We start from the raw sequence: 23,765 nt of genomic DNA, 5'->3' as shown, positions 1-23,765 counted from the left end.
ATGGCAAACATGTTCTTGGTGTCTCTATACTCTGTTGATCCTCCATCTTTGTGTCTCCCCAGTCAATGTTACATTTCTGAAAGGTTTGTGATGGATATTTGGATTTTTATGTAGTCCAGAACAAACGTATCTGATTCAACTCATTGAGGGCTTGTTGTTTAGTTAACAAGTCAAATCAGGTGTGTTTGTCCGGGGCTACGAGCACGCAGATGAGCTTCCCTAAGACGATTTGTGCAGAAATGTTTTGGTTGTCCTGGTGGCTGGTCACAGACGATCCTGGAGGTGAAGATGCCGGATATGGAGGTCCTGGGCTGGCAGGCCGGTTGGACGTACTGCCAAATCCTCTAAAACGTCAGAGGTGTCTTATGGTAATGAACATAACCACCTCTGTCCTTTTAGACGGAGATTATATTCTCTGGCAACAGCTCTGGTGGACATTCTTGCAGTCAGCATGCCAATTGCATGCTCCCTCAACTTGAGACATCTGTATTGTCCCCGGCACAAGGTGCACTTGTGTAATGATCATGCTGTTTAATCACCTTCTTGATATGCCACACCTGTCAGGTGGATGGATTATCTTGGCAAAGGAGAAATGGTTACTGAAAGGGATGCAAACAAATTAGTGCATATGAAAAGTTTCTGTGATCTTTTATTTCAGCTCATGTAACATGGGACCAACACTTTACATGTTACGTTTATTCTTGTTCAGTGTAAAAATATGTGGAAATATGTGAAATATTGGAAATTAATCAATACAGTCTCTTTCTTATGACTACTGAGCTATTGCAGCCAAGTTTTGCATGTGTGGGTAAAACTTTGAAATATTAAACATGACTCGTTATTTGTATTATTTAGTTTGACCTTGCCTTGTACTCCCAGGTTGTAAGCTGTTCATTCATAATTGGCTCCTGAATGTTTGCAGTTTACAACTGGCCTGCAGACTAAGCATCAAGCTCACGTTTACTAATAAAGTCACGTCAGAGCCGCCGGTCACGCCTGCCAATCCGCCACTATGTGTCTCCCGTGTTTTCTCCCCGTCCCAGATTCCCCGACACTGTTTAACGGGTGTGTGGGCTTTTTTCCTCCCGCTGCCTGAGCGCTGTAATATTTATTCCCCCTCTTTTCAGTGCACAATAAATGACTGCTGTTATGGACCACTAGTAGACTGCATCAAACAGTATCCTTTCCCATAAAATGTTTAAGCCTGAAATTGACGAGCAGCTATTGAAGGGGATGAGATGTCTGGCTTCACCTGACATAAAAGTTCTGCTTCTGAGGGGAGGTGTTTCATCCTGCCTGCGCCCTGCCATCCTCGTTGCAGGGGGTGGAAGAGAGGATGAGGCTGATGCAAATGCATCTCTCTTGTTCACCGACTGAATCAGGCCCAATGTTCTATGCCACATGAAGAGGACAGGCATGTTATTCACAGCCATTTTTATTTTCTCCCGGTGGGTTATGTGGCTCTTACAATTTGTCAACTCCAATCACAATAGAACAAAGGGATAGACAGGGGGCTACTGTTTTTTAAGTCTAAGTTTAAGATGCATTATAAAGGTTTAGTGTAATTTCAGCCAGCAGTTTTGAAAGTACCGCTCACGAGCCTAAACGGGTCCCCAAAAATGATGCACAATTGTGTACAACGTCATCCATTTTGAATGATATGTTGCATTCTCCAAACAACAAAGAAGTGTATATTATGTTACGAATTCCAATTTGTACAATATGGTACGAATTTGTAAGCGCTTAAGATCCCTTTAAATGTCTTTAAGCAAAGTTGGAATTGTTTTGGTCCCCTGAAAATGTGAGTATATGAGTGAGTAGCAATGGACTACATTTAATATGGTTTAGGAAAATATTACTGTCTGGCATTAGAAAGATGTACTCTACTGCCATTATGCTCAGTTGACCATTTCCCTGTTAGCCTGTCTGCTCAGTGAAAAGACCAGTCTGAGAGTTATCAGCACCATGGAGAGTTCTTGGCATGTCACTGCCACATGAAATACAGCCCTCATAGCTACTACTCTCTCTACTCTTACTCTTGGTCACTCTCTTTTCTCGCAGGTCTCTCTCTCTCTCTCTCTCTCTGTCGGTCAGTCTAGCAGTGCAGACCTAGTGATCAGAGGGCTGGAGATGGGAAGTCATAGGCTGTCAATGTCACGTCATCACCACCAGCACTTCTTCTCCCTTTCCCTCTCTCCCAGATCGGAGAGCTTGGATTGGGGCAGCAAGCGGCCGGAGTGGGGGTCTATTTGGCTATTTAGGGGCAAGCAGCTGGGGACTGCTATGTTTTCTGGGGGGCAAGAATGGGTTTGGGTGAGAAGGGAGGGGTAGTTCTCTGTTCACAGGCAGTCAACCCTGTCCTACCTTGGCCTCCATCCTCATCCCTCTCTTTACCTTCCTTTCACAATCCTCCCTCCAGTGTCAACTCACATTCACTCAGTCTGCCACGGCCAGTTCATGAAAACCGCCCCACTCCTATGTGCTTTTGGAACGGCTCCATGTGGACATCAGAAGATTGGCTCCGATGTATGTGCCGCTCAGAGTATGCATGTATTAATCGCAAGTGTTTTTTGAGTGATTTGTGTGTGTGTGTGTGTGTGTGTGTGGGGGGGGGTTAACGCCTGAAGGAGTTTTATCAGTTTTCCAAAAAGCAAATGATGCATGTCATCTGCCCCTTAATGAATGCAGAATGCTTTCCACGGTGTCTACCACAGTTTCCCTTGTTTCACAATGGCATTTATTCTCAAGGAAAATTATTGTTTTTAGTTTTTTTTCCTTTAGGGACATTAGCAACACAGTTCAGGGGCTGTGTGCATTTTGACAAATTGGCAAAATTAGCATTTGTTCTAGATTTTTGTTTTCTCTGAAAGTTCCGTCTCTTGTTGCTGTATTTGAATATGAAGATTTGTTGTTAAAGTTGAACTTGATGAATGACCTTAAAACCCCTGCTCAGATTATGTACTGGCTAATATTGTGATGGCAGGAGCTTATGATATGCATATCAAGCACAGAGCTTAGCAGGAGAGACCTGATATTAGATGTCTGATCTGTTATGTGATGGGTAACTTCCGTTCCTGTACCCCACACAGACACATACACGCGCATGCTTAACTCCCGCACACACTCACATTGTTGCCACAGCAACCCTTTAAGCAAGGCTTGCCATTTCTATAGCAACCCAATTGACAGGTAGAAAAGTCCTTTTTGCAGTGGAATTTAATAGATTTGGAGGGAAGCTTAATTCACCCTCGAATGCAGTTTCATGTATCATTCATGAGCGGTGAATGCTGTATAAATACAATGTTTCATGTTGTGAGTCATACTTCAAAATGAGCTTAAGACTACAACACTATGTGCTTGATTTTTTATCTAGACTAGAGGGACATCAGCGTTTGTCCTTTGAAAAGTGAATGAAAGTTGCTGAGTGTTGGTGGGTTTCCGTAACCTTTCACCCATAGTGCTATTGGCCAGGAGGCTGACGTGCTCCAACGTGACAAGCTGAAGGAGAGAAACCTGTCCTTAGGTAAAACTACACCTCTCTCACACACAGTCTCTCACACACCACAACAGTTAGCTGAGGTAATCTGTCCTTGCATTGATTCTGTTCTCAGGGGGAGAGTTAAAAAGGGAACGTGGACATGATTGATGTAGTGGGTGGTATCTTCCATTGATTTACTTACAACCATGAGCTGTGTTATCTAATACCCTGTATGTTTAATTCATGCACTCACCCAGTATGAATATTTGATCAAATAAGAGCTTCAAATATACAGGCTTGATGTTTGATCCTCTCAGGTTTCCCCACTCAACCCGTTTCATTGACAACATTTTACAAAATGGTCACTTTCTGACCAGATAGATTTTACAATTGATTACCTTCACCTCCTGCCTCCTGGATGAGAGAGGAGGAACATGGAGATGTATCTGCTATTATAATATTGATGCTGTTTAAATGGTCATCTGCAGTAGGAAGACATTATGGTCTTAAAAAGTAGTCAGTTGTAGTCTCACTATTAATCCAATAAAAAAATGATTTAAAAAATGCTTATTTAACACCAACACATTGCTGAATTCATCTTGTGTAACATGTGGTTTCAATGTTCTAATAGCTAATAAGCTTAGTCAGTTTTTAGCCATAATCACGCGGTTGACCATGTGAATTGGTAATTTCCCCTCCAGCAACAATAGAGGCTTTTCAAACGTGTCTTCTAGGTTAGTGTTGCCCTCCCCCCTAACACTATTGTCTTGTCCAGAGGCTCTATGTCAAGGTAGTGAGTGTCCAGGTGTGAAATGTCACCCCATCCCCTCGATCAGATGAGTGATGAAGAAAACAAGTCATTCCCCCGTCATTAAGAAGATATTATTTATTTGGGCCGGCGGTGCTGACCTTTCTCCAGGCCTGCGTGGAGTACTGTTCGAAAACTGTCAGAGTTTGGGGGCCATGGAGGCAGCCCTGCCTCACGACACCCGGCCTGATAAATGGATTGGAAATAAGCTCCCCGACAGTGGGGACGGACCATTAATTTTAATCAAAGGTGGTGTAAAAAGGCGATCAGCCTCGCATGACAATGTCAACAGCCCGGTAGGTGTTAGGAGAGAGACCACACCACACAGTCCCTCCACCACCACTATGGACCTCTGGGTGGAGGCTGCCTGCCACAGACCTTCGCTTCTCCTCTTTCAACCCCCCCACCCAACACCTTCCCTCTCCCCCTCTCTGGCCCATTAGTCGAGCTTGGCTGGCTACGAAGAGGCAGGCCTCCGGAATTGAATGACCTGGTCAGCCTGAGATTTAATGGAGAAATCAGGTGTTGGGCGGATAATGGCCGAAGCGCGCCAGGAGTCAAGGACAATGGCTGCGGCCCGTGCAGGCAGGGGTCAGGCTCACAGCGGCTATAATGCCAACCCTTGTCTGTCCCCTTTATGCTTTATGAAGCTCCACCAACCCATCTACTGCTGAAGCTAGTGGAGAGTGGAGTAACTACCAGGCTTTATAGACATTCTGCAGTGGTTCCGCAGTAAGTGTCACATATAGTTAATGGTTTCACTGTTTCCTGCTGTCCTAGGCTGTGTCTCGGTGCTTTTGCAACTGAGCTTTTGTTATCACTGCTGTGGTGGTAAAGAAAGGCATCTTGGGTAAAACATGCTGGTAAGTGTGAAATGGCTACTGGGGCTATGAAGGGTCAATCTGGAGAAATTAGAATCTAAGGTAAAACATGTGAGTGCATAAAACATACACTGTAGGTTGTCACCAAATAAGTGCCCATGTTTCTTTATCTCTATGATATGGTCAAATACCAAAATGACTGTGATTGCTGTAGATGAAACCAACTGTGAACCAAATGTTATGACAAAAACGCCTGACATTATCCTGGAGGTGCCAATTGGTACGTATCTATTTACATTATTAATGTCAATGATTTTATTTCATTTTGATGTGTAAATACAATGGCTAGTTGGCTATGATAGCAGGTCTTTTACAGTTCTCTTGAATATTTACAAGGGTATGAAGCCTTTCTCGTAACAATACACATTTCATTCCATGCTAGTTGCCATTCTAGTTGATATCACTGAGAAGTTTAAAAGTGAATTTAGCACAAAAATGTCACGTCTCCTCCAAATGCTAGTTGTGTGACTTGCCACTGGCTGATTGTTGCAGTCTACAATATAATACGTTAATACAGTGTGCTTGTGTTTTTTATTATAATGGGCCGATAGACACTCAAAAGCACTGTTCTCAATTGGAAACATCTTTTCTTGATTGTAAATGCAAGGTTAGACCAGGGTAAATCCAAAGATCTGACTATCCTACGACCTTTGTGTTTTCTTGTTTCAGCTGTGGAAGGCCATATCGTCCACTGGATTGAGAGAAGGGCCTTGTTTGGGCATGACCACAGCCATTGCACCTACCTGAACAAGCAGTTCTGGAGCTACTGGAAAATGTATGTCTTCTCATTGGAATCCATTTTGCATCACCAAACCTACTACTATGCTTGCAATACACTTCCTAACATCTCCCAAACATTCCCTTTTCAAATCATTAGCCGCTCCCCCCTTTTAAAGTCTTCTGAAGGCAGGTCATATAGTTGTGTTTAAGACAACTTCCTTCCAATGCAGGCTATGTCCAGAACAAACCTACACACAGTGTAAAATGACCCACTTCCTCCCAAAGAGGCTCAACGTATGAACATACATGTTGTAGGACAACATTACAACACTAGTCACATCCATCCTGGTCCTGGGGTCTGAATGAACATACATGTAGTAGGACAACATTACAACACTAGTCACATCCATCCTGGTTCTGGGGTCTGAATGAACATACATGTAGTAGGACTATATTACAACACTAGTCACATCCACCCTGGTCCTGGGGTCTGAATGAACATACATGTAGTAGGACAACATTACAACACTAGTCACATCCATCCTGGTCCTGGGGTCTGAATGAACATACATGTAGTAGGACTACATTACAACACTAGTCACATCCATCCTGGTCCTGGGGTCTGAATGAACATACATGTAGTAGGACTACATTACAACACTAGTCACATCCATTCTGGTCCTGGGGTCTGAATGAACATACATGTAGTAGGACTATAGTACAACACTAGTCACATCCATCCTGGTCCTGGGGTCTGAATGAACATACATGTAGTAGGACTACATTACAACACTAGTCACATCCATCCTGGTCCTGGGGTCTGAATGAACATACATGTAGTAGGACTACATTACAACACTAGTCACATCCATCCTGGTCCTGGGGTCTGAATGAACATACATGTAGTAGGACTACATTACAACACTAGTCACATCCATCCTGGTCCTGGGGTCTGAATGAACATACATGTAGTAGGACTACATTACAACACTAGTCACATCCATCCTGGTCCTGGGGTCTGAATGAACATACATGTAGTAGGACTACATTACAACACTAGTCACATCCATCCTGGTCCTGGGATCTGAATGAACATACATGTTGTAGGACAACATTACAACACTAGTCACATCCATCCTGGTCCTGGGGTCTGAATGAACATACATGTTGTAGGACAACATTACAACACTAGTCACATCCATCCTGGTCCTGGGGTCTGAATGAACATACATGTAGTAGGACTACATTACAACACTAGTCACATCCATCCTGGTCCTGGGGTCTGAATGAACATACATGTTGTAGGACAACATTACAACACTAGTCACATCCATCCTGGTCCTGGGGTCTGAATGAACATACATGTAGTAGGACTACATTACAACACTAGTCACATCCATCCTGGTCCTGGGGTCTGAATGAACATACATGTAGTAGGACTACATTACAACACTAGTCACATCCATCCTGGTCCTGGGGTCTGAATGAACATACATGTTGTAGGACAACATTACAACACTAGTCACATCCATCCGGGTCCTGGGGTGTGAATGAACATACATGTAGTAGGACTACATTACAACACTAGTCACATCCATCCTGGTTCTGGGGTCTGAATGAACATACATGTAGTAGGACTATATTACAACACTAGTCACATCCACCCTGGTCCTGGGGTCTGAATGAACATACATGTAGTAGGACAACATTACAACACTAGTCACATCCATCCTGGTCCTGGGGTCTGAATGAACATACATGTAGTAGGACTACATTACAACACTAGTCACATCCATCCTGGTCCTGGGGTCTGAATGAACATACATGTAGTAGGACTACATTACAACACTAGTCACATCCATCCTGGTCCTGGGGTCTGAATGAACATACATGTAGTAGGACTACATTACAACACTAGTCACATCCATTCTGGTCCTGGGGTCTGAATGAACATACATGTAGTAGGACTACAGTACAACACTAGTCACATCCATCCTGGTCCTGGGGTCTGAATGAACATACATGTAGTAGAACTACATTACAACACTAGTCACATCCATCCTGGTCCTGGGGTCTGAATGAACATACATGTAGTAGGACTACATTACAACACTAGTCACATCCATCCTGGTCCTGGGGTCTGAATGAACATACATGTAGTAGGACTACATTACAACACTAGTCACATCCATCCTGGTCCTGGGGTCTGAATGAACATACATGTAGTAGGACTACATTACAACACTAGTCACATCCATCCTGGTCCTGGGGTCTGAATGAACATACATGTAGTAGGACTACATTACAACACTAGTCACATCCATCCTGGTCCTGGGATCTGAATGAACATACATGTTGTAGGACAACATTACAACACTAGTCACATCCATCCTGGTCCTGGGGTCTGAATGAACATACATGTTGTAGGACAACATTACAACACTAGTCACATCCATCCTGGTCCTGGGGTCTGAATGAACATACATGTAGTAGGACTACATTACAACACTAGTCACATCCATCCTGGTCCTGGGGTCTGAATGAACATACATGTTGTAGGACAACATTACAACACTAGTCACATCCATCCTGGTCCTGGGGTCTGAATGAACATACATGTAGTAGGACTACATTACAACACTAGTCACATCCATCCTGGTCCTGGGGTCTGAATGAACATACATGTAGTAGGACTACATTACAACACTAGTCACATCCATCCTGGTCCTGGGGTCTGAATGAACATACATGTTGTAGGACAACATTACAACACTAGTCACATCCATCCGGGTCCTGGGGTGTGAATGAACATACATGTAGTAGGACTACATTACAACACTAGTCACATCCATCCTGGTCCTGGGGTCTGAATGAACATACATGTAGTAGGACTACATTACAACACTAGTCACATCCATCCTGGTCCTGGGGTCTGAATGAACATACATGTTGTAGGACAACATTACAACACTAGTCACATCCATCCTGGTCCTGGGGTCTGAATGAACATACATGTAGTAGGACTACATTACAACACTAGTCACATCCATCCTGGTCCTGGGGTCTGAATGAACATACATGTAGTAGGACTACATTACAACACTAGTCACATCCATCCTGGTCCTGGGGTCTGAATGAACATACATGTAGTAGGACTACATTACAACACTAGTCACATCCATCCTGGTCCTGGGGTCTGAATGAACATACATGTAGTAGGACTACAGTACAACACTAGTCACATCCATCCTGGTCCTGGGGTCTGAATGAACATACATGTAGTAGGACTACATTACAACACTAGTCACATCCATCCTGGTCCTGGGGTCTGAATGAACATACATGTAGTAGGACTACATTACAACACTAGTCACATCCATCCTGGTCCTGAGGTCTGAATGAACATACATGTAGTAGGACTACATTACAACACTAGTCACATCCACCCTGGTCCTGGGGTCTGAATGAACATACATGTAGTAGGACTACATTACAACACTAGTCACATCCATCCTGGTCCTGGGGTCTGAATGAACATACATGTAGTAGGACTACATTACAACACTAGTCACATCCATCCTGGTCCTGGGGTCTGAATGAACATACATGTAGTAGGACTACATTACAACACTAGTCACATCCACCCTGGTCCTGGGGTCTGAATGAACATACATGTAGTAGGACTACATTACAACACTAGTCACATCCATCCTGGTCCTGGGGTCTGAATGAACATACATGTAGTAGGCCTACATTACAACACTAGTCACATCCATCCTGGTCCTGGGGTCTGAATGAACATACATGTAGTAGGACTACATTACAACACTAGTCACATCCATCCTGGTCCTGGGGTCTGAATGAACATACATGTAGTAGAACAACATTACAACACTAGTCACATCCATCCTGGTCCTGGGGTCTGAATGAACATACATGTTGTAGAACAGCATTACAACACTAGTCACATCCATCCTGGTCCTGGGGTCTGAATGAACATACATGTTGTAGAACAACATTACAACACTAGTCACATCCATCCTGGTCCTGGGGTCTGAATGAACATACATGTAGTAGGACTACATTACAACACTAGTCACATCCATCCTGGTCCTGGGGTCTGAATGAACATACATGTAGTAGGACTACAGTACAACACTAGTCACATCCATCCTGGTCCTGGGGTCTGAATGAACATACACATAGTAGGACTACATTACAACACTAGTCACATCCATCCTGGTCCTGGGGTCTGAATGAACATACACATAGTAGGACTACATTACAACACTAGTCACATCCATCCTGGTCCTGGGGTCTGAATGAACATACATGTAGTAGGACTACATTACAACACTAGTCACCTCCATCCTGGTCCTGGGGTCTGAATGAACATACATGTAGTATGACTACATTACAAATCTGGTGTGACGACACTCCCACTCTGTCTGCCGTATTCTGTCTTTGTTCTTGTTTCCTTATTAGGATGCCGGTGGGCGGAGTTGGGGAGGGTCGTCAGCTACATGGGAAACACCTGGGCCAGGTGTGTCCCAGGATAAATAGACCTCTTCCACATTCATGGAAGAGACTCTCTCTATGCAGACACCATTGTAGATTGTGTTGTGGTTCTTGGTGGCCTTTTGTTTGTTTGCATTGGCACCTTTCAACACCCTGCATTATCACATTCATGCAAAACACTCACTTACACTACTGATTACTGATTACACACACCATTGTATATTTTCCTTAGTTGCTTTGGTTAATAAATATATATGTTGTTACTCTTTATCTCCACGTTGTCTCCCTTTGTTACGGGCTTTGAGCCGGTTCGTGACACTGGTCACATCCATCCTGGCCCTTGGGTCTGAATGAACATACATGTAGTAAGACTACAGTACAACACTAGTCACATCCATCCTGGTCCTGGGGTCTGAATGAACATACATGTAGTAGGACTATATTACAACACTAGTCACATCCATCCTGGTCCTGGGGTCTGAATGAACATACATGTAGTAGGACTACATTACAACACTAGTCACATCCATCCTGGTCCTGGGGTCTGAATGAACATACATGTAGTAGGACTACATTACAACACTAGTCACATCCATCCTGGTCCTGGGGTCTGAATGAACATACATGTTGTAGGACAACATTACAACACTAGTCACATCCATCCGGGTCCTGGGGTGTGAATGAACATACATGTAGTAGGACTACATTACAACACTAGTCACATCCATCCTGGTCCTGGGGTCTGAATGAACATACATGTAGTAGGACTACATTACAACACTAGTCACATCCATCCTGGTCCTGGGGTCTGAATGAACATACATGTTGTAGGACAACATTACAACACTAGTCACATCCATCCTGGTCCTGGGGTCTGAATGAACATACATGTAGTAGGACTACATTACAACACTAGTCACATCCATCCTGGTCCTGGGGTCTGAATGAACATACATGTAGTAGGACTACATTACAACACTAGTCACATCCATCCTGGTCCTGGGGTCTGAATGAACATACATGTAGTAGGACTACATTACAACACTAGTCACATCCATCCTGGTCCTGGGGTCTGAATGAACATACATGTAGTAGGACTACAGTACAACACTAGTCACATCCATCCTGGTCCTGGGGTCTGAATGAACATACATGTAGTAGGACTACATTACAACACTAGTCACATCCATCCTGGTCCTGGGGTCTGAATGAACATACATGTAGTAGGACTACATTACAACACTAGTCACATCCATCCTGGTCCTGAGGTCTGAATGAACATACATGTAGTAGGACTACATTACAACACTAGTCACATCCACCCTGGTCCTGGGGTCTGAATGAACATACATGTAGTAGGACTACATTACAACACTAGTCACATCCATCCTGGTCCTGGGGTCTGAATGAACATACATGTAGTAGGACTACATTACAACACTAGTCACATCCATCCTGGTCCTGGGGTCTGAATGAACATACATGTAGTAGGACTACATTACAACACTAGTCACATCCACCCTGGTCCTGGGGTCTGAATGAACATACATGTAGTAGGACTACATTACAACACTAGTCACATCCATCCTGGTCCTGGGGTCTGAATGAACATACATGTAGTAGGCCTACATTACAACACTAGTCACATCCATCCTGGTCCTGGGGTCTGAATGAACATACATGTAGTAGGACTACATTACAACACTAGTCACATCCATCCTGGTCCTGGGGTCTGAATGAACATACATGTTGTAGAACAGCATTACAACACTAGTCACATCCATCCTGGTCCTGGGGTCTGAATGAACATACATGTTGTAGAACAACATTACAACACTAGTCACATCCATCCTGGTCCTGGGGTCTGAATGAACATACATGTAGTAGGACTACATTACAACACTAGTCACATCCATCCTGGTCCTGGGGTCTGAATGAACATACATGTAGTAGGACTACAGTACAACACTAGTCACATCCATCCTGGTCCTGGGGTCTGAATGAACATACACATAGTAGGACTACATTACAACACTAGTCACATCCATCCTGGTCCTGGGGTCTGAATGAACATACACATAGTAGGACTACATTACAACACTAGTCACATCCATCCTGGTCCTGGGGTCTGAATGAACATACATGTAGTAGGACTACATTACAACACTAGTCACCTCCATCCTGGTCCTGGGGTCTGAATGAACATACATGTAGTATGACTACATTACAAATCTGGTGTGACGACACTCCCACTCTGTCTGCCGTATTCTGTCTTTGTTCTTGTTTCCTTATTAGGATGCCGGTGGGCGGAGTTGGGGAGGGTCGTCAGCTACATGGGAAACACCTGGGCCAGGTGTGTCCCAGGATAAATAGACCTCTTCCACATTCATGGAAGAGACTCTCTCTATGCAGACACCATTGTAGATTGTGTTGTGGTTCTTGGTGGCCTTTTGTTTGTTTGCATTGGCACCTTTCAACACCCTGCATTATCACATTCATGCAAAACACTCACTTACACTACTGATTACTGATTACACACACCATTGTATATTTTCCTTAGTTGCTTTGGTTAATAAATATATATGTTGTTACTCTTTATCTCCACGTTGTCTCCCTTGTTACGGGCTTTGAGCCGGTTCGTGACACTGGTCACATCCATCCTGGCCCTTGGGTCTGAATGAACATACATGTAGTAAGACTACAGTACAACACTAGTCACATCCATCCTGGTCCTGGGGTCTGAATGAACATACATGTAGTAGGACTATATTACAACACTAGTCACATCCATCCTGGTCCTGGGGTCTGAATGAACATACATGTAGTAGGACTACATTACAACACTAGTCACATCCATCCTGGTCCTGGGGTCTGAAATGAACATACATGTAGTAGGACTACATTACAACACTAGTCACATCCATCCTGGTCCTGGGGTCTGAAATGAACATACATGTAGTAGGACTACATTAAAACACTAGTCACATCCATTCTGGTCCTGGGGTCTGAATGAACATACATGTAGTAGGACTACATTACAACACTAGTCACATCTATCCTGGTCCTGGGGTCTGAATGAACATACATGTAGTAGGACTACAGTACAACACTAGTCACATCCACCCTGGTCCTGGGGTCTGAGTGAACATACATGTAGTAGGACTACAGTACAACACTAGTCACATCCATCCTGGTCCTGGGTTCTGAATGAACATACATGTAGTAGGACTATATTACAACACTAGTCACATCCATCCTGGTCCTGGGGTCTGAAGGAACATACGTGTAGTAGGACTACAGTACAACACTAGTCACATCCACCCTGGTCCTGGGGTCTGAGTGAACATACATGTAGTAGGACTACAGTACAACACTAGTCACATCCATCCTGGTCCTGGGGTCTGAATGAACATACATGTAGTAGGACTACATTACAACACTAGTCACATCCATCCTGGTCCTGGGGTCTGAATGAACATACATGTAGTAGGACTACATTACAACACTAGTCACATCCATCCTGGTCCTGGGTTCTGAATGAACATACATGTAGTAGGACTATATTACAACACTAGTCACATCCATCCTGGTCCTGGGGTCTGAAGGAACATACATGTAGTAGGACTACTTTACAACACTAGTCACATCCATCCTGGTCCTGGGGTCTGAATGAACATACATGTAGTAGGACTACATTACAACACTAGTCACATCCATCCTGGTCCTGGGGTCTGAATGAACATACATGTAGTAGGACTACATTACAACACTAGTCACATCCATTCTGGTCCTGGGGTCTGAATGAACATACATGTAGTAGGACTACAGTACAATACTAGTCACATCCATCCTGGTCCTGGGGTCTGAATGAACATACATGTTGTAGAACAACATTACAACACTAGTCACATCCATCCTGGTCCTGGAGTCTGAATGAACATACATGTTGTAGAACAACATTACAACACTAGTCACATCCATCCTGGTCCTGGGGTCTGAATGAACATACATGTTGTAGAACAACATTACAACACTAGTCACATCCATCCTGGTCCTGGGGTCTGAATGAACATACATGTAGTAGGACTACATTACAACACTAGTCACATCCATCCTGGTCCTGGGGTCTGAATGAACATACACATAGTAGGACTACATTACAACACTAGTCACATCCATCCTGGTCCTGGGGTCTGAATGAACATACATGTAGTAGGACTACATTACAACACTAGTCACCTCCATCCTGGTCCTGGGGTCTGAATGAACATACATGTAGTATGACTACATTACAAATCTGGTGTGACGACACTCCCACTCTGTCTGCCGTATTCTGTCTTTGTTCTTGTTTCCTTATTAGGATGCCGGTGGGCGGAGTTGGGGAGGGTCGTCAGCTACATGGGAAACACCTGGGCCAGGTGTGTCCCAGGATAAATAGACCTCTTCCACATTCATGGAAGAGACTCTCTCTATGCAGACACCATTGTAGATTGTGTTGTGGTTCTTGGTGGCCTTTTGTTTGTTTGCATTGGCACCTTTCAACACCCTGCATTATCACATTCATGCAAAACACTCACTTACACTACTGATTACTGATTACACACACCATTGTATATTTTCCTTAGTTGCTTTGGTTAATAAATATATATGTTGTTACTCTTTATCTCCACGTTGTCTCCCTTTGTTACGGGCTTTGAGCCGGTTCGTGACACTGGTCACATCCATCCTGGCCCTTGGGTCTGAATGAACATACATGTAGTAAGACTACAGTACAACACTAGTCACATCCATCCTGGTCCTGGGGTCTGAATGAACATACATGTAGTAGGACTACATTACAACACTAGTCACATCCATCCTGGTCCTGGGGTCTGAATGAACATACATGTAGTAGGACTATATTACAACACTAGTCACATCCATCCTGGTCCTGGGGTCTGAATGAACATACATGTAGTAGGACTACATTACAACACTAGTCACATCCATCCTGGTCCTGGGGTCTGAATGAACATACATGTAGTAGGACTACATTACAACACTAGTCACATCCATCCTGGTCCTGGGGTCTGAAATGAACATACATGTAGTAGGACTACATTAAAACACTAGTCACATCCATTCTGGTCCTGGGGTCTGAATGAACATACATGTAGTAGGACTACATTACAACACTAGTCACATCCATCCTGGTCCTGGGGTCTGAATGAACATACATGTAGTAGGACTACAGTACAACACTAGTCACATCCACCCTGGTCCTGGGGTCTGAGTGAACATACATGTAGTAGGACTACAGTACAACACTAGTCACATCCATCCTGGTCCTGGGGTCTGAATGAACATACATGTAGTAGGACTACATTACAACACTAGTCACATCCATCCTGGTCCTGGGGTCTGAATGAACATACATGTAGTAGGACTACATTACAACACTAGTCACATCCATCCTGGTCCTGGGTTCTGAATGAACATACATGTAGTAGGACTATATTACAACACTAGTCACATCCATCCTGGTCCTGGGGTCTGAAGGAACATACATGTAGTAGGACTACAGTACAACACTAGTCACATCCACCCTGGTCCTGGGGTCTGAGTGAACATACATGTAGTAGGACTACAGTACAACACTAGTCACATCCATCCTGGTCCTGGGGTCTGAATGAACATACATGTAGTAGGACTACATTACAACACTAGTCACATCCATCCTGGTCCTGGGGTCTGAATGAACATACATGTAGTAGGACTACATTACAACACTAGTCACATCCATCCTGGTCCTGGGTTCTGAATGAACATACATGTAGTAGGACTATATTACAACACTAGTCACATCCATCCTGGTCCTGGGGTCTGAAGGAACATACATGTAGTAGGACTACTTTACAACACTAGTCACATCCATCCTGGTCCTGGGGTCTGAATGAACATACATGTAGTAGGACTACATTACAACACTAGTCACATCCATTCTGGTCCTGGGGTCTGAATGAACATACATGTAGTAGGACTACAGTACAACACTAGTCACATCCATCCTGGTCCTGGGGTCTGAATGAACATACATGTAGTAGGACTACATTACAACACTAGTCACATCCATTCTGGTCCTGGGGTCTGAATGAACATACATGTAGTAGGACTACATTACAACACTAGTCACATCCATCCTGGTCCTGGGGGTCCTTGAGAACTTCTCAGAGCTGGCTGCCTCGCTGTGGCTGGATTGTTTTTCCAGAGTGCACAACACATTGTTTAAGAATGGAATCAGAGTAACATAAGGGTGATTAATCCAGTACATCTGTTGTCATAAGAACCCCTTGACTGGAACGAGAGACGGGGGGCTGGATGGTCCCACACTGGGGAGGAACAGAGGCGTGCTGCCCGTCTCATGTAATGGCCCCTCTGTCAGACCTCAACCACAATGCAACATACATGCAGTACAGGACCTCTTGTCATTGTCTCTGAGTAGCACTTGCACTCCAGGCATCTGCCAGGGAGTCTCTGAGAGGGAAGCCTGGCCCAGGACATCTCCCTCGAGGAGTATACAAAGTTTGAAAACAAACTGTAGCAGCAGTAAAGGGGAAGGGAAGTGAGGTATGTAGGGGTGTAAACAGCTGTTTGTGGATTCAGCTTTCTCAGAAGTGAAAAGTATTTTCTTATTGTATACAGCAAATGTACAAATGGTGCTCAAGGAGAAATCCTTAGTCCTTGGGTTGTACTGGTGAAATGATTGATGATGTGTACCGGAGCGTCATTCACAGCGTTGTGGCTCATATAACCTATAGCATCCCCTTGAGTGCCCACTCACTCGCCCTGTGGCCATCAGAGGCTTCTCTTACTCCCTCACCTTGGTGATGGCTTCCGTAGCGCCTGGCACCATGGAGACCTCACCTTGCAGGTTTAGTCACTAGACGACCGACACAACAACCAAGTGTGCTTGTGTGTCAGGACATGGCAGAAGCGAAATGAGGAACCATAGCGCTCGCGTGTGGCCTCTCTCCCTCTATCCTGGCCTCAACCATGGCTTCCAAACTCACTGAGCCTGAAAGGGGAACCCTACCACCCCACTCCTGATGCTGTGGCTGCTACAGCCCCAGCCCCCTCAGCTGTGACGGCTGGCTGACACATAGTGACATGGCGGGCCAGTGCCAGGAGGTTCCAGATTCTCCATGCTGTGACCAGAGAACAGGAAGAGCCTTGCTGTATGGAGAGGCTGCAGCAGGGAGAACATAGACGGCAGGGTAGCCTAGTGGTTAGAGTGTTGGACTAGTAACCGGAAGGTTGCAAGTTCAAACCCCCACGCTGACGAGGTACAAATCTGTCATTCTGCCCCTGAACAGGCAGTTAACCCACTGTTCCTAGGCCGTCATTGAAAATAAGAATTTAACTGAATTGCCTAGTTAAATAAAGGTAAAAAAAATTAAATAGACACAGTTGTCAAAAGGTCATAATGGCAGAGTAATATGATTGGGCCTATCTGATTGCCAGTAGTGTGATAATGACAGTTATGATTGACAGCACTTTGTCAGTTTTGTATGTCTATCACAAATATAATCACTTGGATGATGTTGATGATATCGCTGATATTTATATTAAAACGTAAATTAGACAATTGAGGTGAACGGCATGGATTGTTATACATCAGGAGAGTGTTAAGCATGTTTATAGACAAATGACTTCCTGATTGACTTAACAGATGCCATTAGCGCAAACATCTGTCTTCCAGGGAGGATGATTCAACAAAGTACTGAGCAGTGAAATTAGAGCGACTAGCAGGATGCCAAGGTCATAATCAACAATGTGTTTTATTTTCTCAGTCTAATATAGTTTTATTTGGAAATGGCATGCAGGGGAGGGGGGAAGCGCTCTGCTGTAGCATTTGATAGTATTGGGCACCCCAAGAAACCACTCACTGGAGTGTGACATTCAAAGGGCCATCACCTGTCATGGCTGACATTTTTAGTAGGCCACATTAAAGAAGCACCTTTAAGAAAGTTTTTTGACCAGAAAAAAGCTTTGGTCGGGATCCAGAACATTCCTAGACCATGAGGGGATGACCAGCATTTAATAAGAAAACACTTGAATCAGAACTGTCTCAGTCAATCAACGCTGTCTGGCATCATATATGAGTCAAAGCTTGATTCCTATTAGATCCTATGATTAGTACCACAGGCAGCACGACACGGCAGCAATAACAACAGACTGAGACTCTGAGGTCGATGTACCCTAGTCTGTTGTTGTACGGACGAAAACAGCACATCTACCTGCTGCAACAGAAGTGCATTGTATTAGACTAGAGTTATGGAATATAGACTGATTGTAAGATGGCTGCTCTAATCCTAAGAACCTAAGAAATCTGTCCATTCCAATCTTCATTGGTATTCAGTGCAGCGGCCTTGTCGGGGTGCATTAAGGAACTGACAGTGTAGATCCCATCATGTCAGCCAGCGGCCTGGTCAGATAAACGCTGTCGTGTCAAAAAAATGTCTGTCCCTTCAGACCCCACCTTTCCCAGCACCCTTGTAATTTTTAATTGACATTTACTGCTGACATTTTGTATGCTCTCCCTCATATTGTTAGGCCAGCATCATAGAGTCTGAGAAGCATGAGCTGCCCCTGCACTTGTGTGTGTTTGTGTCGAGGGAGGAAGGCAATGAATCTGGGGTCACTGCATTGTTTGCAGTCACAACCATGTCAAGCCACAGAGAGGGAGAGCAAATGAGAGAAGGGGAGCGAGCGAGGGAGGGTGGGAGAGAGAGAGAGAATGATGGGGTGACATCATTCTCCCTTCTCTTCTCATTAGCGGTATCATTTCATGTGACGGGTCCTGGAGGGCTCAGGGCCTTTGTTTGTCCGTTCCTTCATTCCTTCATTCCTCCAAGACAGGTTCCAGTGGAGGCAGTCCCAGCCCTTTGGTTTCTCATCAACATGACCTTGTAATACCACCACCACATTGTTTATGACTTCACTCCTCCTGACTGACGTTTACAGTGATTTGTTTATTTTTTCATGTATTTTACCCCCCTGCCTTTTAACCAAACTCCAGCACACAGAGCTCGCGTTAATTGTTCTTTGTTTGCCCTCCAGTCTTACAAAGTGAGCAACGGCTGTGTGTGTCCTCGAAACTAAAACGACATAACTAATTTTCCCTCCAAAGCCCTCACCAACAGCATTCATCATCCAAACAATAGTCTTGCCAACACACTAACCTCGTATTCAACCTCTCTTTAGTGGAGTGAGGGGTAATGATGCTGAGCCGAGGCTCCGCCTCCAAGAACAGAGAAGAAACTGCCTGGGAATAAAACAAGTGTTGTTCCGGCCCAGAGCCTGGATGAGATGGCACGGCATCTCCACGGCAGCCATTGGTCTCCTCTACCCATCCATCTCTGCTGGTGGCGTTCCAGACAGAGAGGAAAGGCAGCCCTACTGACAGACGGGCAGATCATTGAGATATCCATCTCCCCCAACTATCAGAGTTGCATAAAAAGCATTCACTTGCCGGTGAATATGAAACACATAATGAGCCTGCTGTGTGTTTTAGGAGAGGTGGGTAAGGTTAAACGGAACACGGCATGAAATGAAATATGTGCCCCGTGTTGCCCAAGGAACTGCCCCACCTCTGCCCCCCAATGATGATGTAAATCAATTGTTGGCAAAGTTGCCCTAATAAATACTGGGTGGTGGTGATAACAGGAGAGAATATGTCTCTGTTGTGTCATCAATGTGTTTCTTGTTGACGTACAGTCATTTATTATGCACACGTTGGTTGGCAATTAGACTTTGTCTATCTGAATTAGGGCTGTAACGATTATGGAATTTTGGATAATGGTTAAATGTCATGCAAATGGTCACAGTTATTGTCATTTTTGGTTAACTATTTTTTGAGCTTGTAATGCATCATAATGCATCTTTGAAAATGAGTTATGACCTACAGTACCTAATGAATACAACACAGCTTTTGTGACACCCCTGTTGAAAAAACAAATGGATTTGACCGCTTGAAGCTTCTCCTCCCGACTGTGCCATTCCACTTGTAAAATGATTAAAACTTTACCCACTTCCTGTAAAATGAAATACTGCTATTGGGTAAACTACATTGACTTGCATATGAAGTTGAAACCCCCCTTCAAATAAAATGTATCTATTAAGACAAGTTTGGCAATCATTTTTTTTATTTGATGGTTATTGTCCATAATTGTAGGGCGGTTTGTCATCCTATACAGTGTTGTATTATAGGGGTTGTCATGATTGGGTTTGACTCGTCTTGGAGAGAGAAGGGAACAGGGGACTGGGCTGAGTGGTGAATGTCCGTCTGGGATGCCCATCACTGTCGTCTGATCTGGACATTGGTGTTCCTTAATTGCAGAATTGCTGACTGGAGGACTGTGCTGATACGCGTTCTCCCTCTGCAGTATCTGACTCTTAAGGTTCAGCTGTTCTTTAGGTCTATACAGTATGTTTAAGTACCACAATAAAGTCATGCTCGTCAAGTTCACATTTTCCAATCATATTCCAAACACACAAGTAAATCTTAATGTAGTCTGGTTGTAAAAACACATATCACTTTCTCTCTAAATGATAATGCATCAGCTAAAGCAAAGAAAACAAACTTTCATTCATTGATATTGGTACAGATTAAAAGGGCAAGTGTAGAGCTAAATAATTTGTTTCCAGCTTCACCACCCCCTCCACACCACACCATACAGGACGATGGACGGCCTTTGTGGAAATGAGTGTGATCGCAGCCCAGCTCTCTCGCCCCTGCCCAAAGTTAATCAGCTGTGCAGTTCTTTTAAACTGCAAATGTGTCAGAGTTGAAAATGTTAGCGCTCCTAATGGAGACTTGAAAAGGTTAGATCTGATAAGAAGCTGTCAGGCGTACACAAAAATGATTTATGGCATTATAATGGGACAACATGGCTCATTTCTTCCTCATATGGAATGGGGGTTAAGACTTTTGCCTTCGTCATATACATCATCGCACTTGACCACTTGGATGTTGTTGCTGTGGACACACTCTCTCTTTCTCTCTCTCTCTCTTGACAGCTTGGCTAACAGACTGCTAGAGAGTTGTTTAACGTAATATTTTATATTAGTTGACACAGCTGCAATCATATCTTGAGTACATTCAGAACTTTTTCCAATTATTTCAGACACTGTAGTGCATGCTGTGGTTTCATCAACAGAAATTACATGATAATTATGTTATAGTCTTAGCCTGGTCAATCTGATTAGCCTGACATCAAATTAAAAGGTTGATGTAAGATATTGCTATAATGATTTCATTTTTAATGGGTATGTCCATCATTTTGCATTACATCCTAAAACAACAAGGCCAGGAATGTCTAATTAATAAATTGTAATGACTTGTGGGCTCTCTTGTGGGCAAGCCTGAGCTGATTTGACCTTTTCCTCTATAGGAAGGGTTCTGGTTGGACACTGTGTGAGATAGGATAAGGTGTGTTTAAGGGAAGTATCCTTTGTGCTTTTGGGTGTGTACAGTATGCAGTGCCCAAGCTTACAATGCTATTATGTGGTGTGAGTGTGTGTGTGTGTGTGTGTGTGTGTGTGTGTGTGTGTGTGTGTGTGTGTGTGTGTGTGTGTGTGTGTGTGTGTGTGTGTGTGTGTGTGTGTGTGTGTGTGTGTGTGTGTGTGTGTGTGTGTGTGTGTGTGTATGTGTGTGTGTGTAGGCAGGTTATGGCTAAAGGGGAGTGTGCTTCTGGCCTAGTGGCAGAATTGAAGTGGGGCCATCATAGAGCCAGAGCAGATAGAGGATGTCACCTAAGAATCGCTTGCCCAGGGGCCACAGCAGCCAGGCCTGATCCTATGAGGCCAGACATCACAGGGCTATTCTCAGGGACAGGGCCCCCACACCTCTGGGGTGACAGTGTGACAGGGAGAATACCTGTGACATGGTACACCGCACCTCGCCACGAGAGGCGTGTGCAGAGAGGACAATGTGGCGATAGTGATGAGGATTCACAGAGGTGCATGGGATTAAATGCATCATTATCTCCAGAACTGAGAAGGACTCCTGTAGTTTTCGGGGATGATAGGCCGACGTTAAGAGGACATACTGAAGTGATTGTGCTCCTTTTTTAAGGACAATGTTTATGTAAACACTAGGTGTGGATTAGTTCATTTGACCCATTCATTGTGGAAGTGTTGACATCAGCTTTTCTGGGTAGAAGTGTCCGTAGTCCTCCAGACATTGTCTTTTCCTCCCATTCATTATGTTGTTGATACCCCATGTGGAGTTGGAACGTGCCTTCTTTTATTGTTTCCTTTGTTATAACATCTTCCTGGAGAATCTACCATAGCTAGAAAAATAGATCCACAATGGAGGTCCCCCAGGGCTCAGCGAGAGAGAGTGTCTATTTGGCCACAGAGGTAATACATCACACCGAGGTGGAAAGCTACAGCTACTCCCGTATAACAAATCAAATCAAAAATCTAATCAAATCTAATCAAATCAAACACAATTTGTCACATGCGCCAAATACAACAAGTGGAGACTTACCGTGAAATGCTTACTTACAAGCCCTTAACCAACAGTGCAGTTCAAGAAGAGTTAAGAAAATATTTACCAAATAAACTAAAGTAAAAAATAATAAAAAGTAACACAACAAAATAACAATATCAATAACAATAGGCTTTATACAGTGGGTACCGGTACTGAGTCAGTGTGCGGGGGTACAGGTTAGTTGAGGTAATGTGTCAATGTTGGTAGTGGTGAAATGACTATGCATAGCTAATAAACAGTGAGCGGCAGCAGTGTACAAATCAAATAGGGGGGGGGGGGGGTGTAAATAGTCTGGTGGCCATTTGATTAATTGTTCAGCAGTCTTATGGCTTGGGGGTAGAAGCTGCTAAGGAGCCTTTTGGTCCTAGACTTGGCGCTCTGGTACAGCTTGCAGTGTGGTAGCAGAGAGAACAGTCTATGACTTGGGTGACTGGGGTCTTTGACAATTTTATGTGCTTTCCTCTGACACCATAGGTCCTGGATGGCGGGAAGCTTGGCCCCAGTGATGCACTGGGCCGTACCCAATACCCTCTGTAGCGCCTTACGGTCAAATGCCGAGCAGTTGCCATACCAGGCGGTGATGCAACCAGTCAGGATGCTCTCGATGGTGCAGCTGTAGAATTGTTTTGAGGATCTGGGGACCCATGCCAAATCTATTCAGTCTCCTGAGGGGAAAAGGTATAGTCGTGCACTCTTCACGACTGTCTTGGTGTGTTTTGACAATGATAGTTCGTTGGTGATGTGGACAGCAAGGAACTTGAAGCTCTCGACCTGCTCCACTACAGCCCCTTCAATGTTAATGTGGGTCTGTTCGGCCAGCCTTTT

General features: G+C 44.1%; 1 protein-coding gene across 1 annotated transcript in view; it reads left to right on the top strand.

The window, feature by feature from the left end:
• The first annotated feature begins 239 nt into the window (after positions 1-239).
• The window catches only part of LOC135527164 (CDAN1-interacting nuclease 1-like), a 71,141-nt gene continuing 47,615 nt past the window's right edge, over positions 240-23,765 (top strand). Inside the window, exons 1-5 of the mRNA XM_064955801.1 lie at positions 240-329; positions 1,044-1,177; positions 3,459-3,523; positions 5,322-5,387; positions 5,837-5,942. Of these exons, the coding sequence (XP_064811873.1) occupies positions 240-329; positions 1,044-1,177; positions 3,459-3,523; positions 5,322-5,387; positions 5,837-5,942 (461 nt within the window). The remainder of the gene's footprint in view (positions 330-1,043; positions 1,178-3,458; positions 3,524-5,321; positions 5,388-5,836; positions 5,943-23,765) is intronic.

Source organism: Oncorhynchus masou, chromosome 32 (genome assembly GCF_036934945.1).
Source record: "Oncorhynchus masou masou isolate Uvic2021 chromosome 32, UVic_Omas_1.1, whole genome shotgun sequence".
NCBI classification, from domain to species: Eukaryota; Metazoa; Chordata; class Actinopteri; order Salmoniformes; family Salmonidae; genus Oncorhynchus; species Oncorhynchus masou.
The sequence above is the reverse complement of the archived record's forward strand: the minus strand, read 5'-3'. Positions and strand labels throughout refer to the sequence as shown.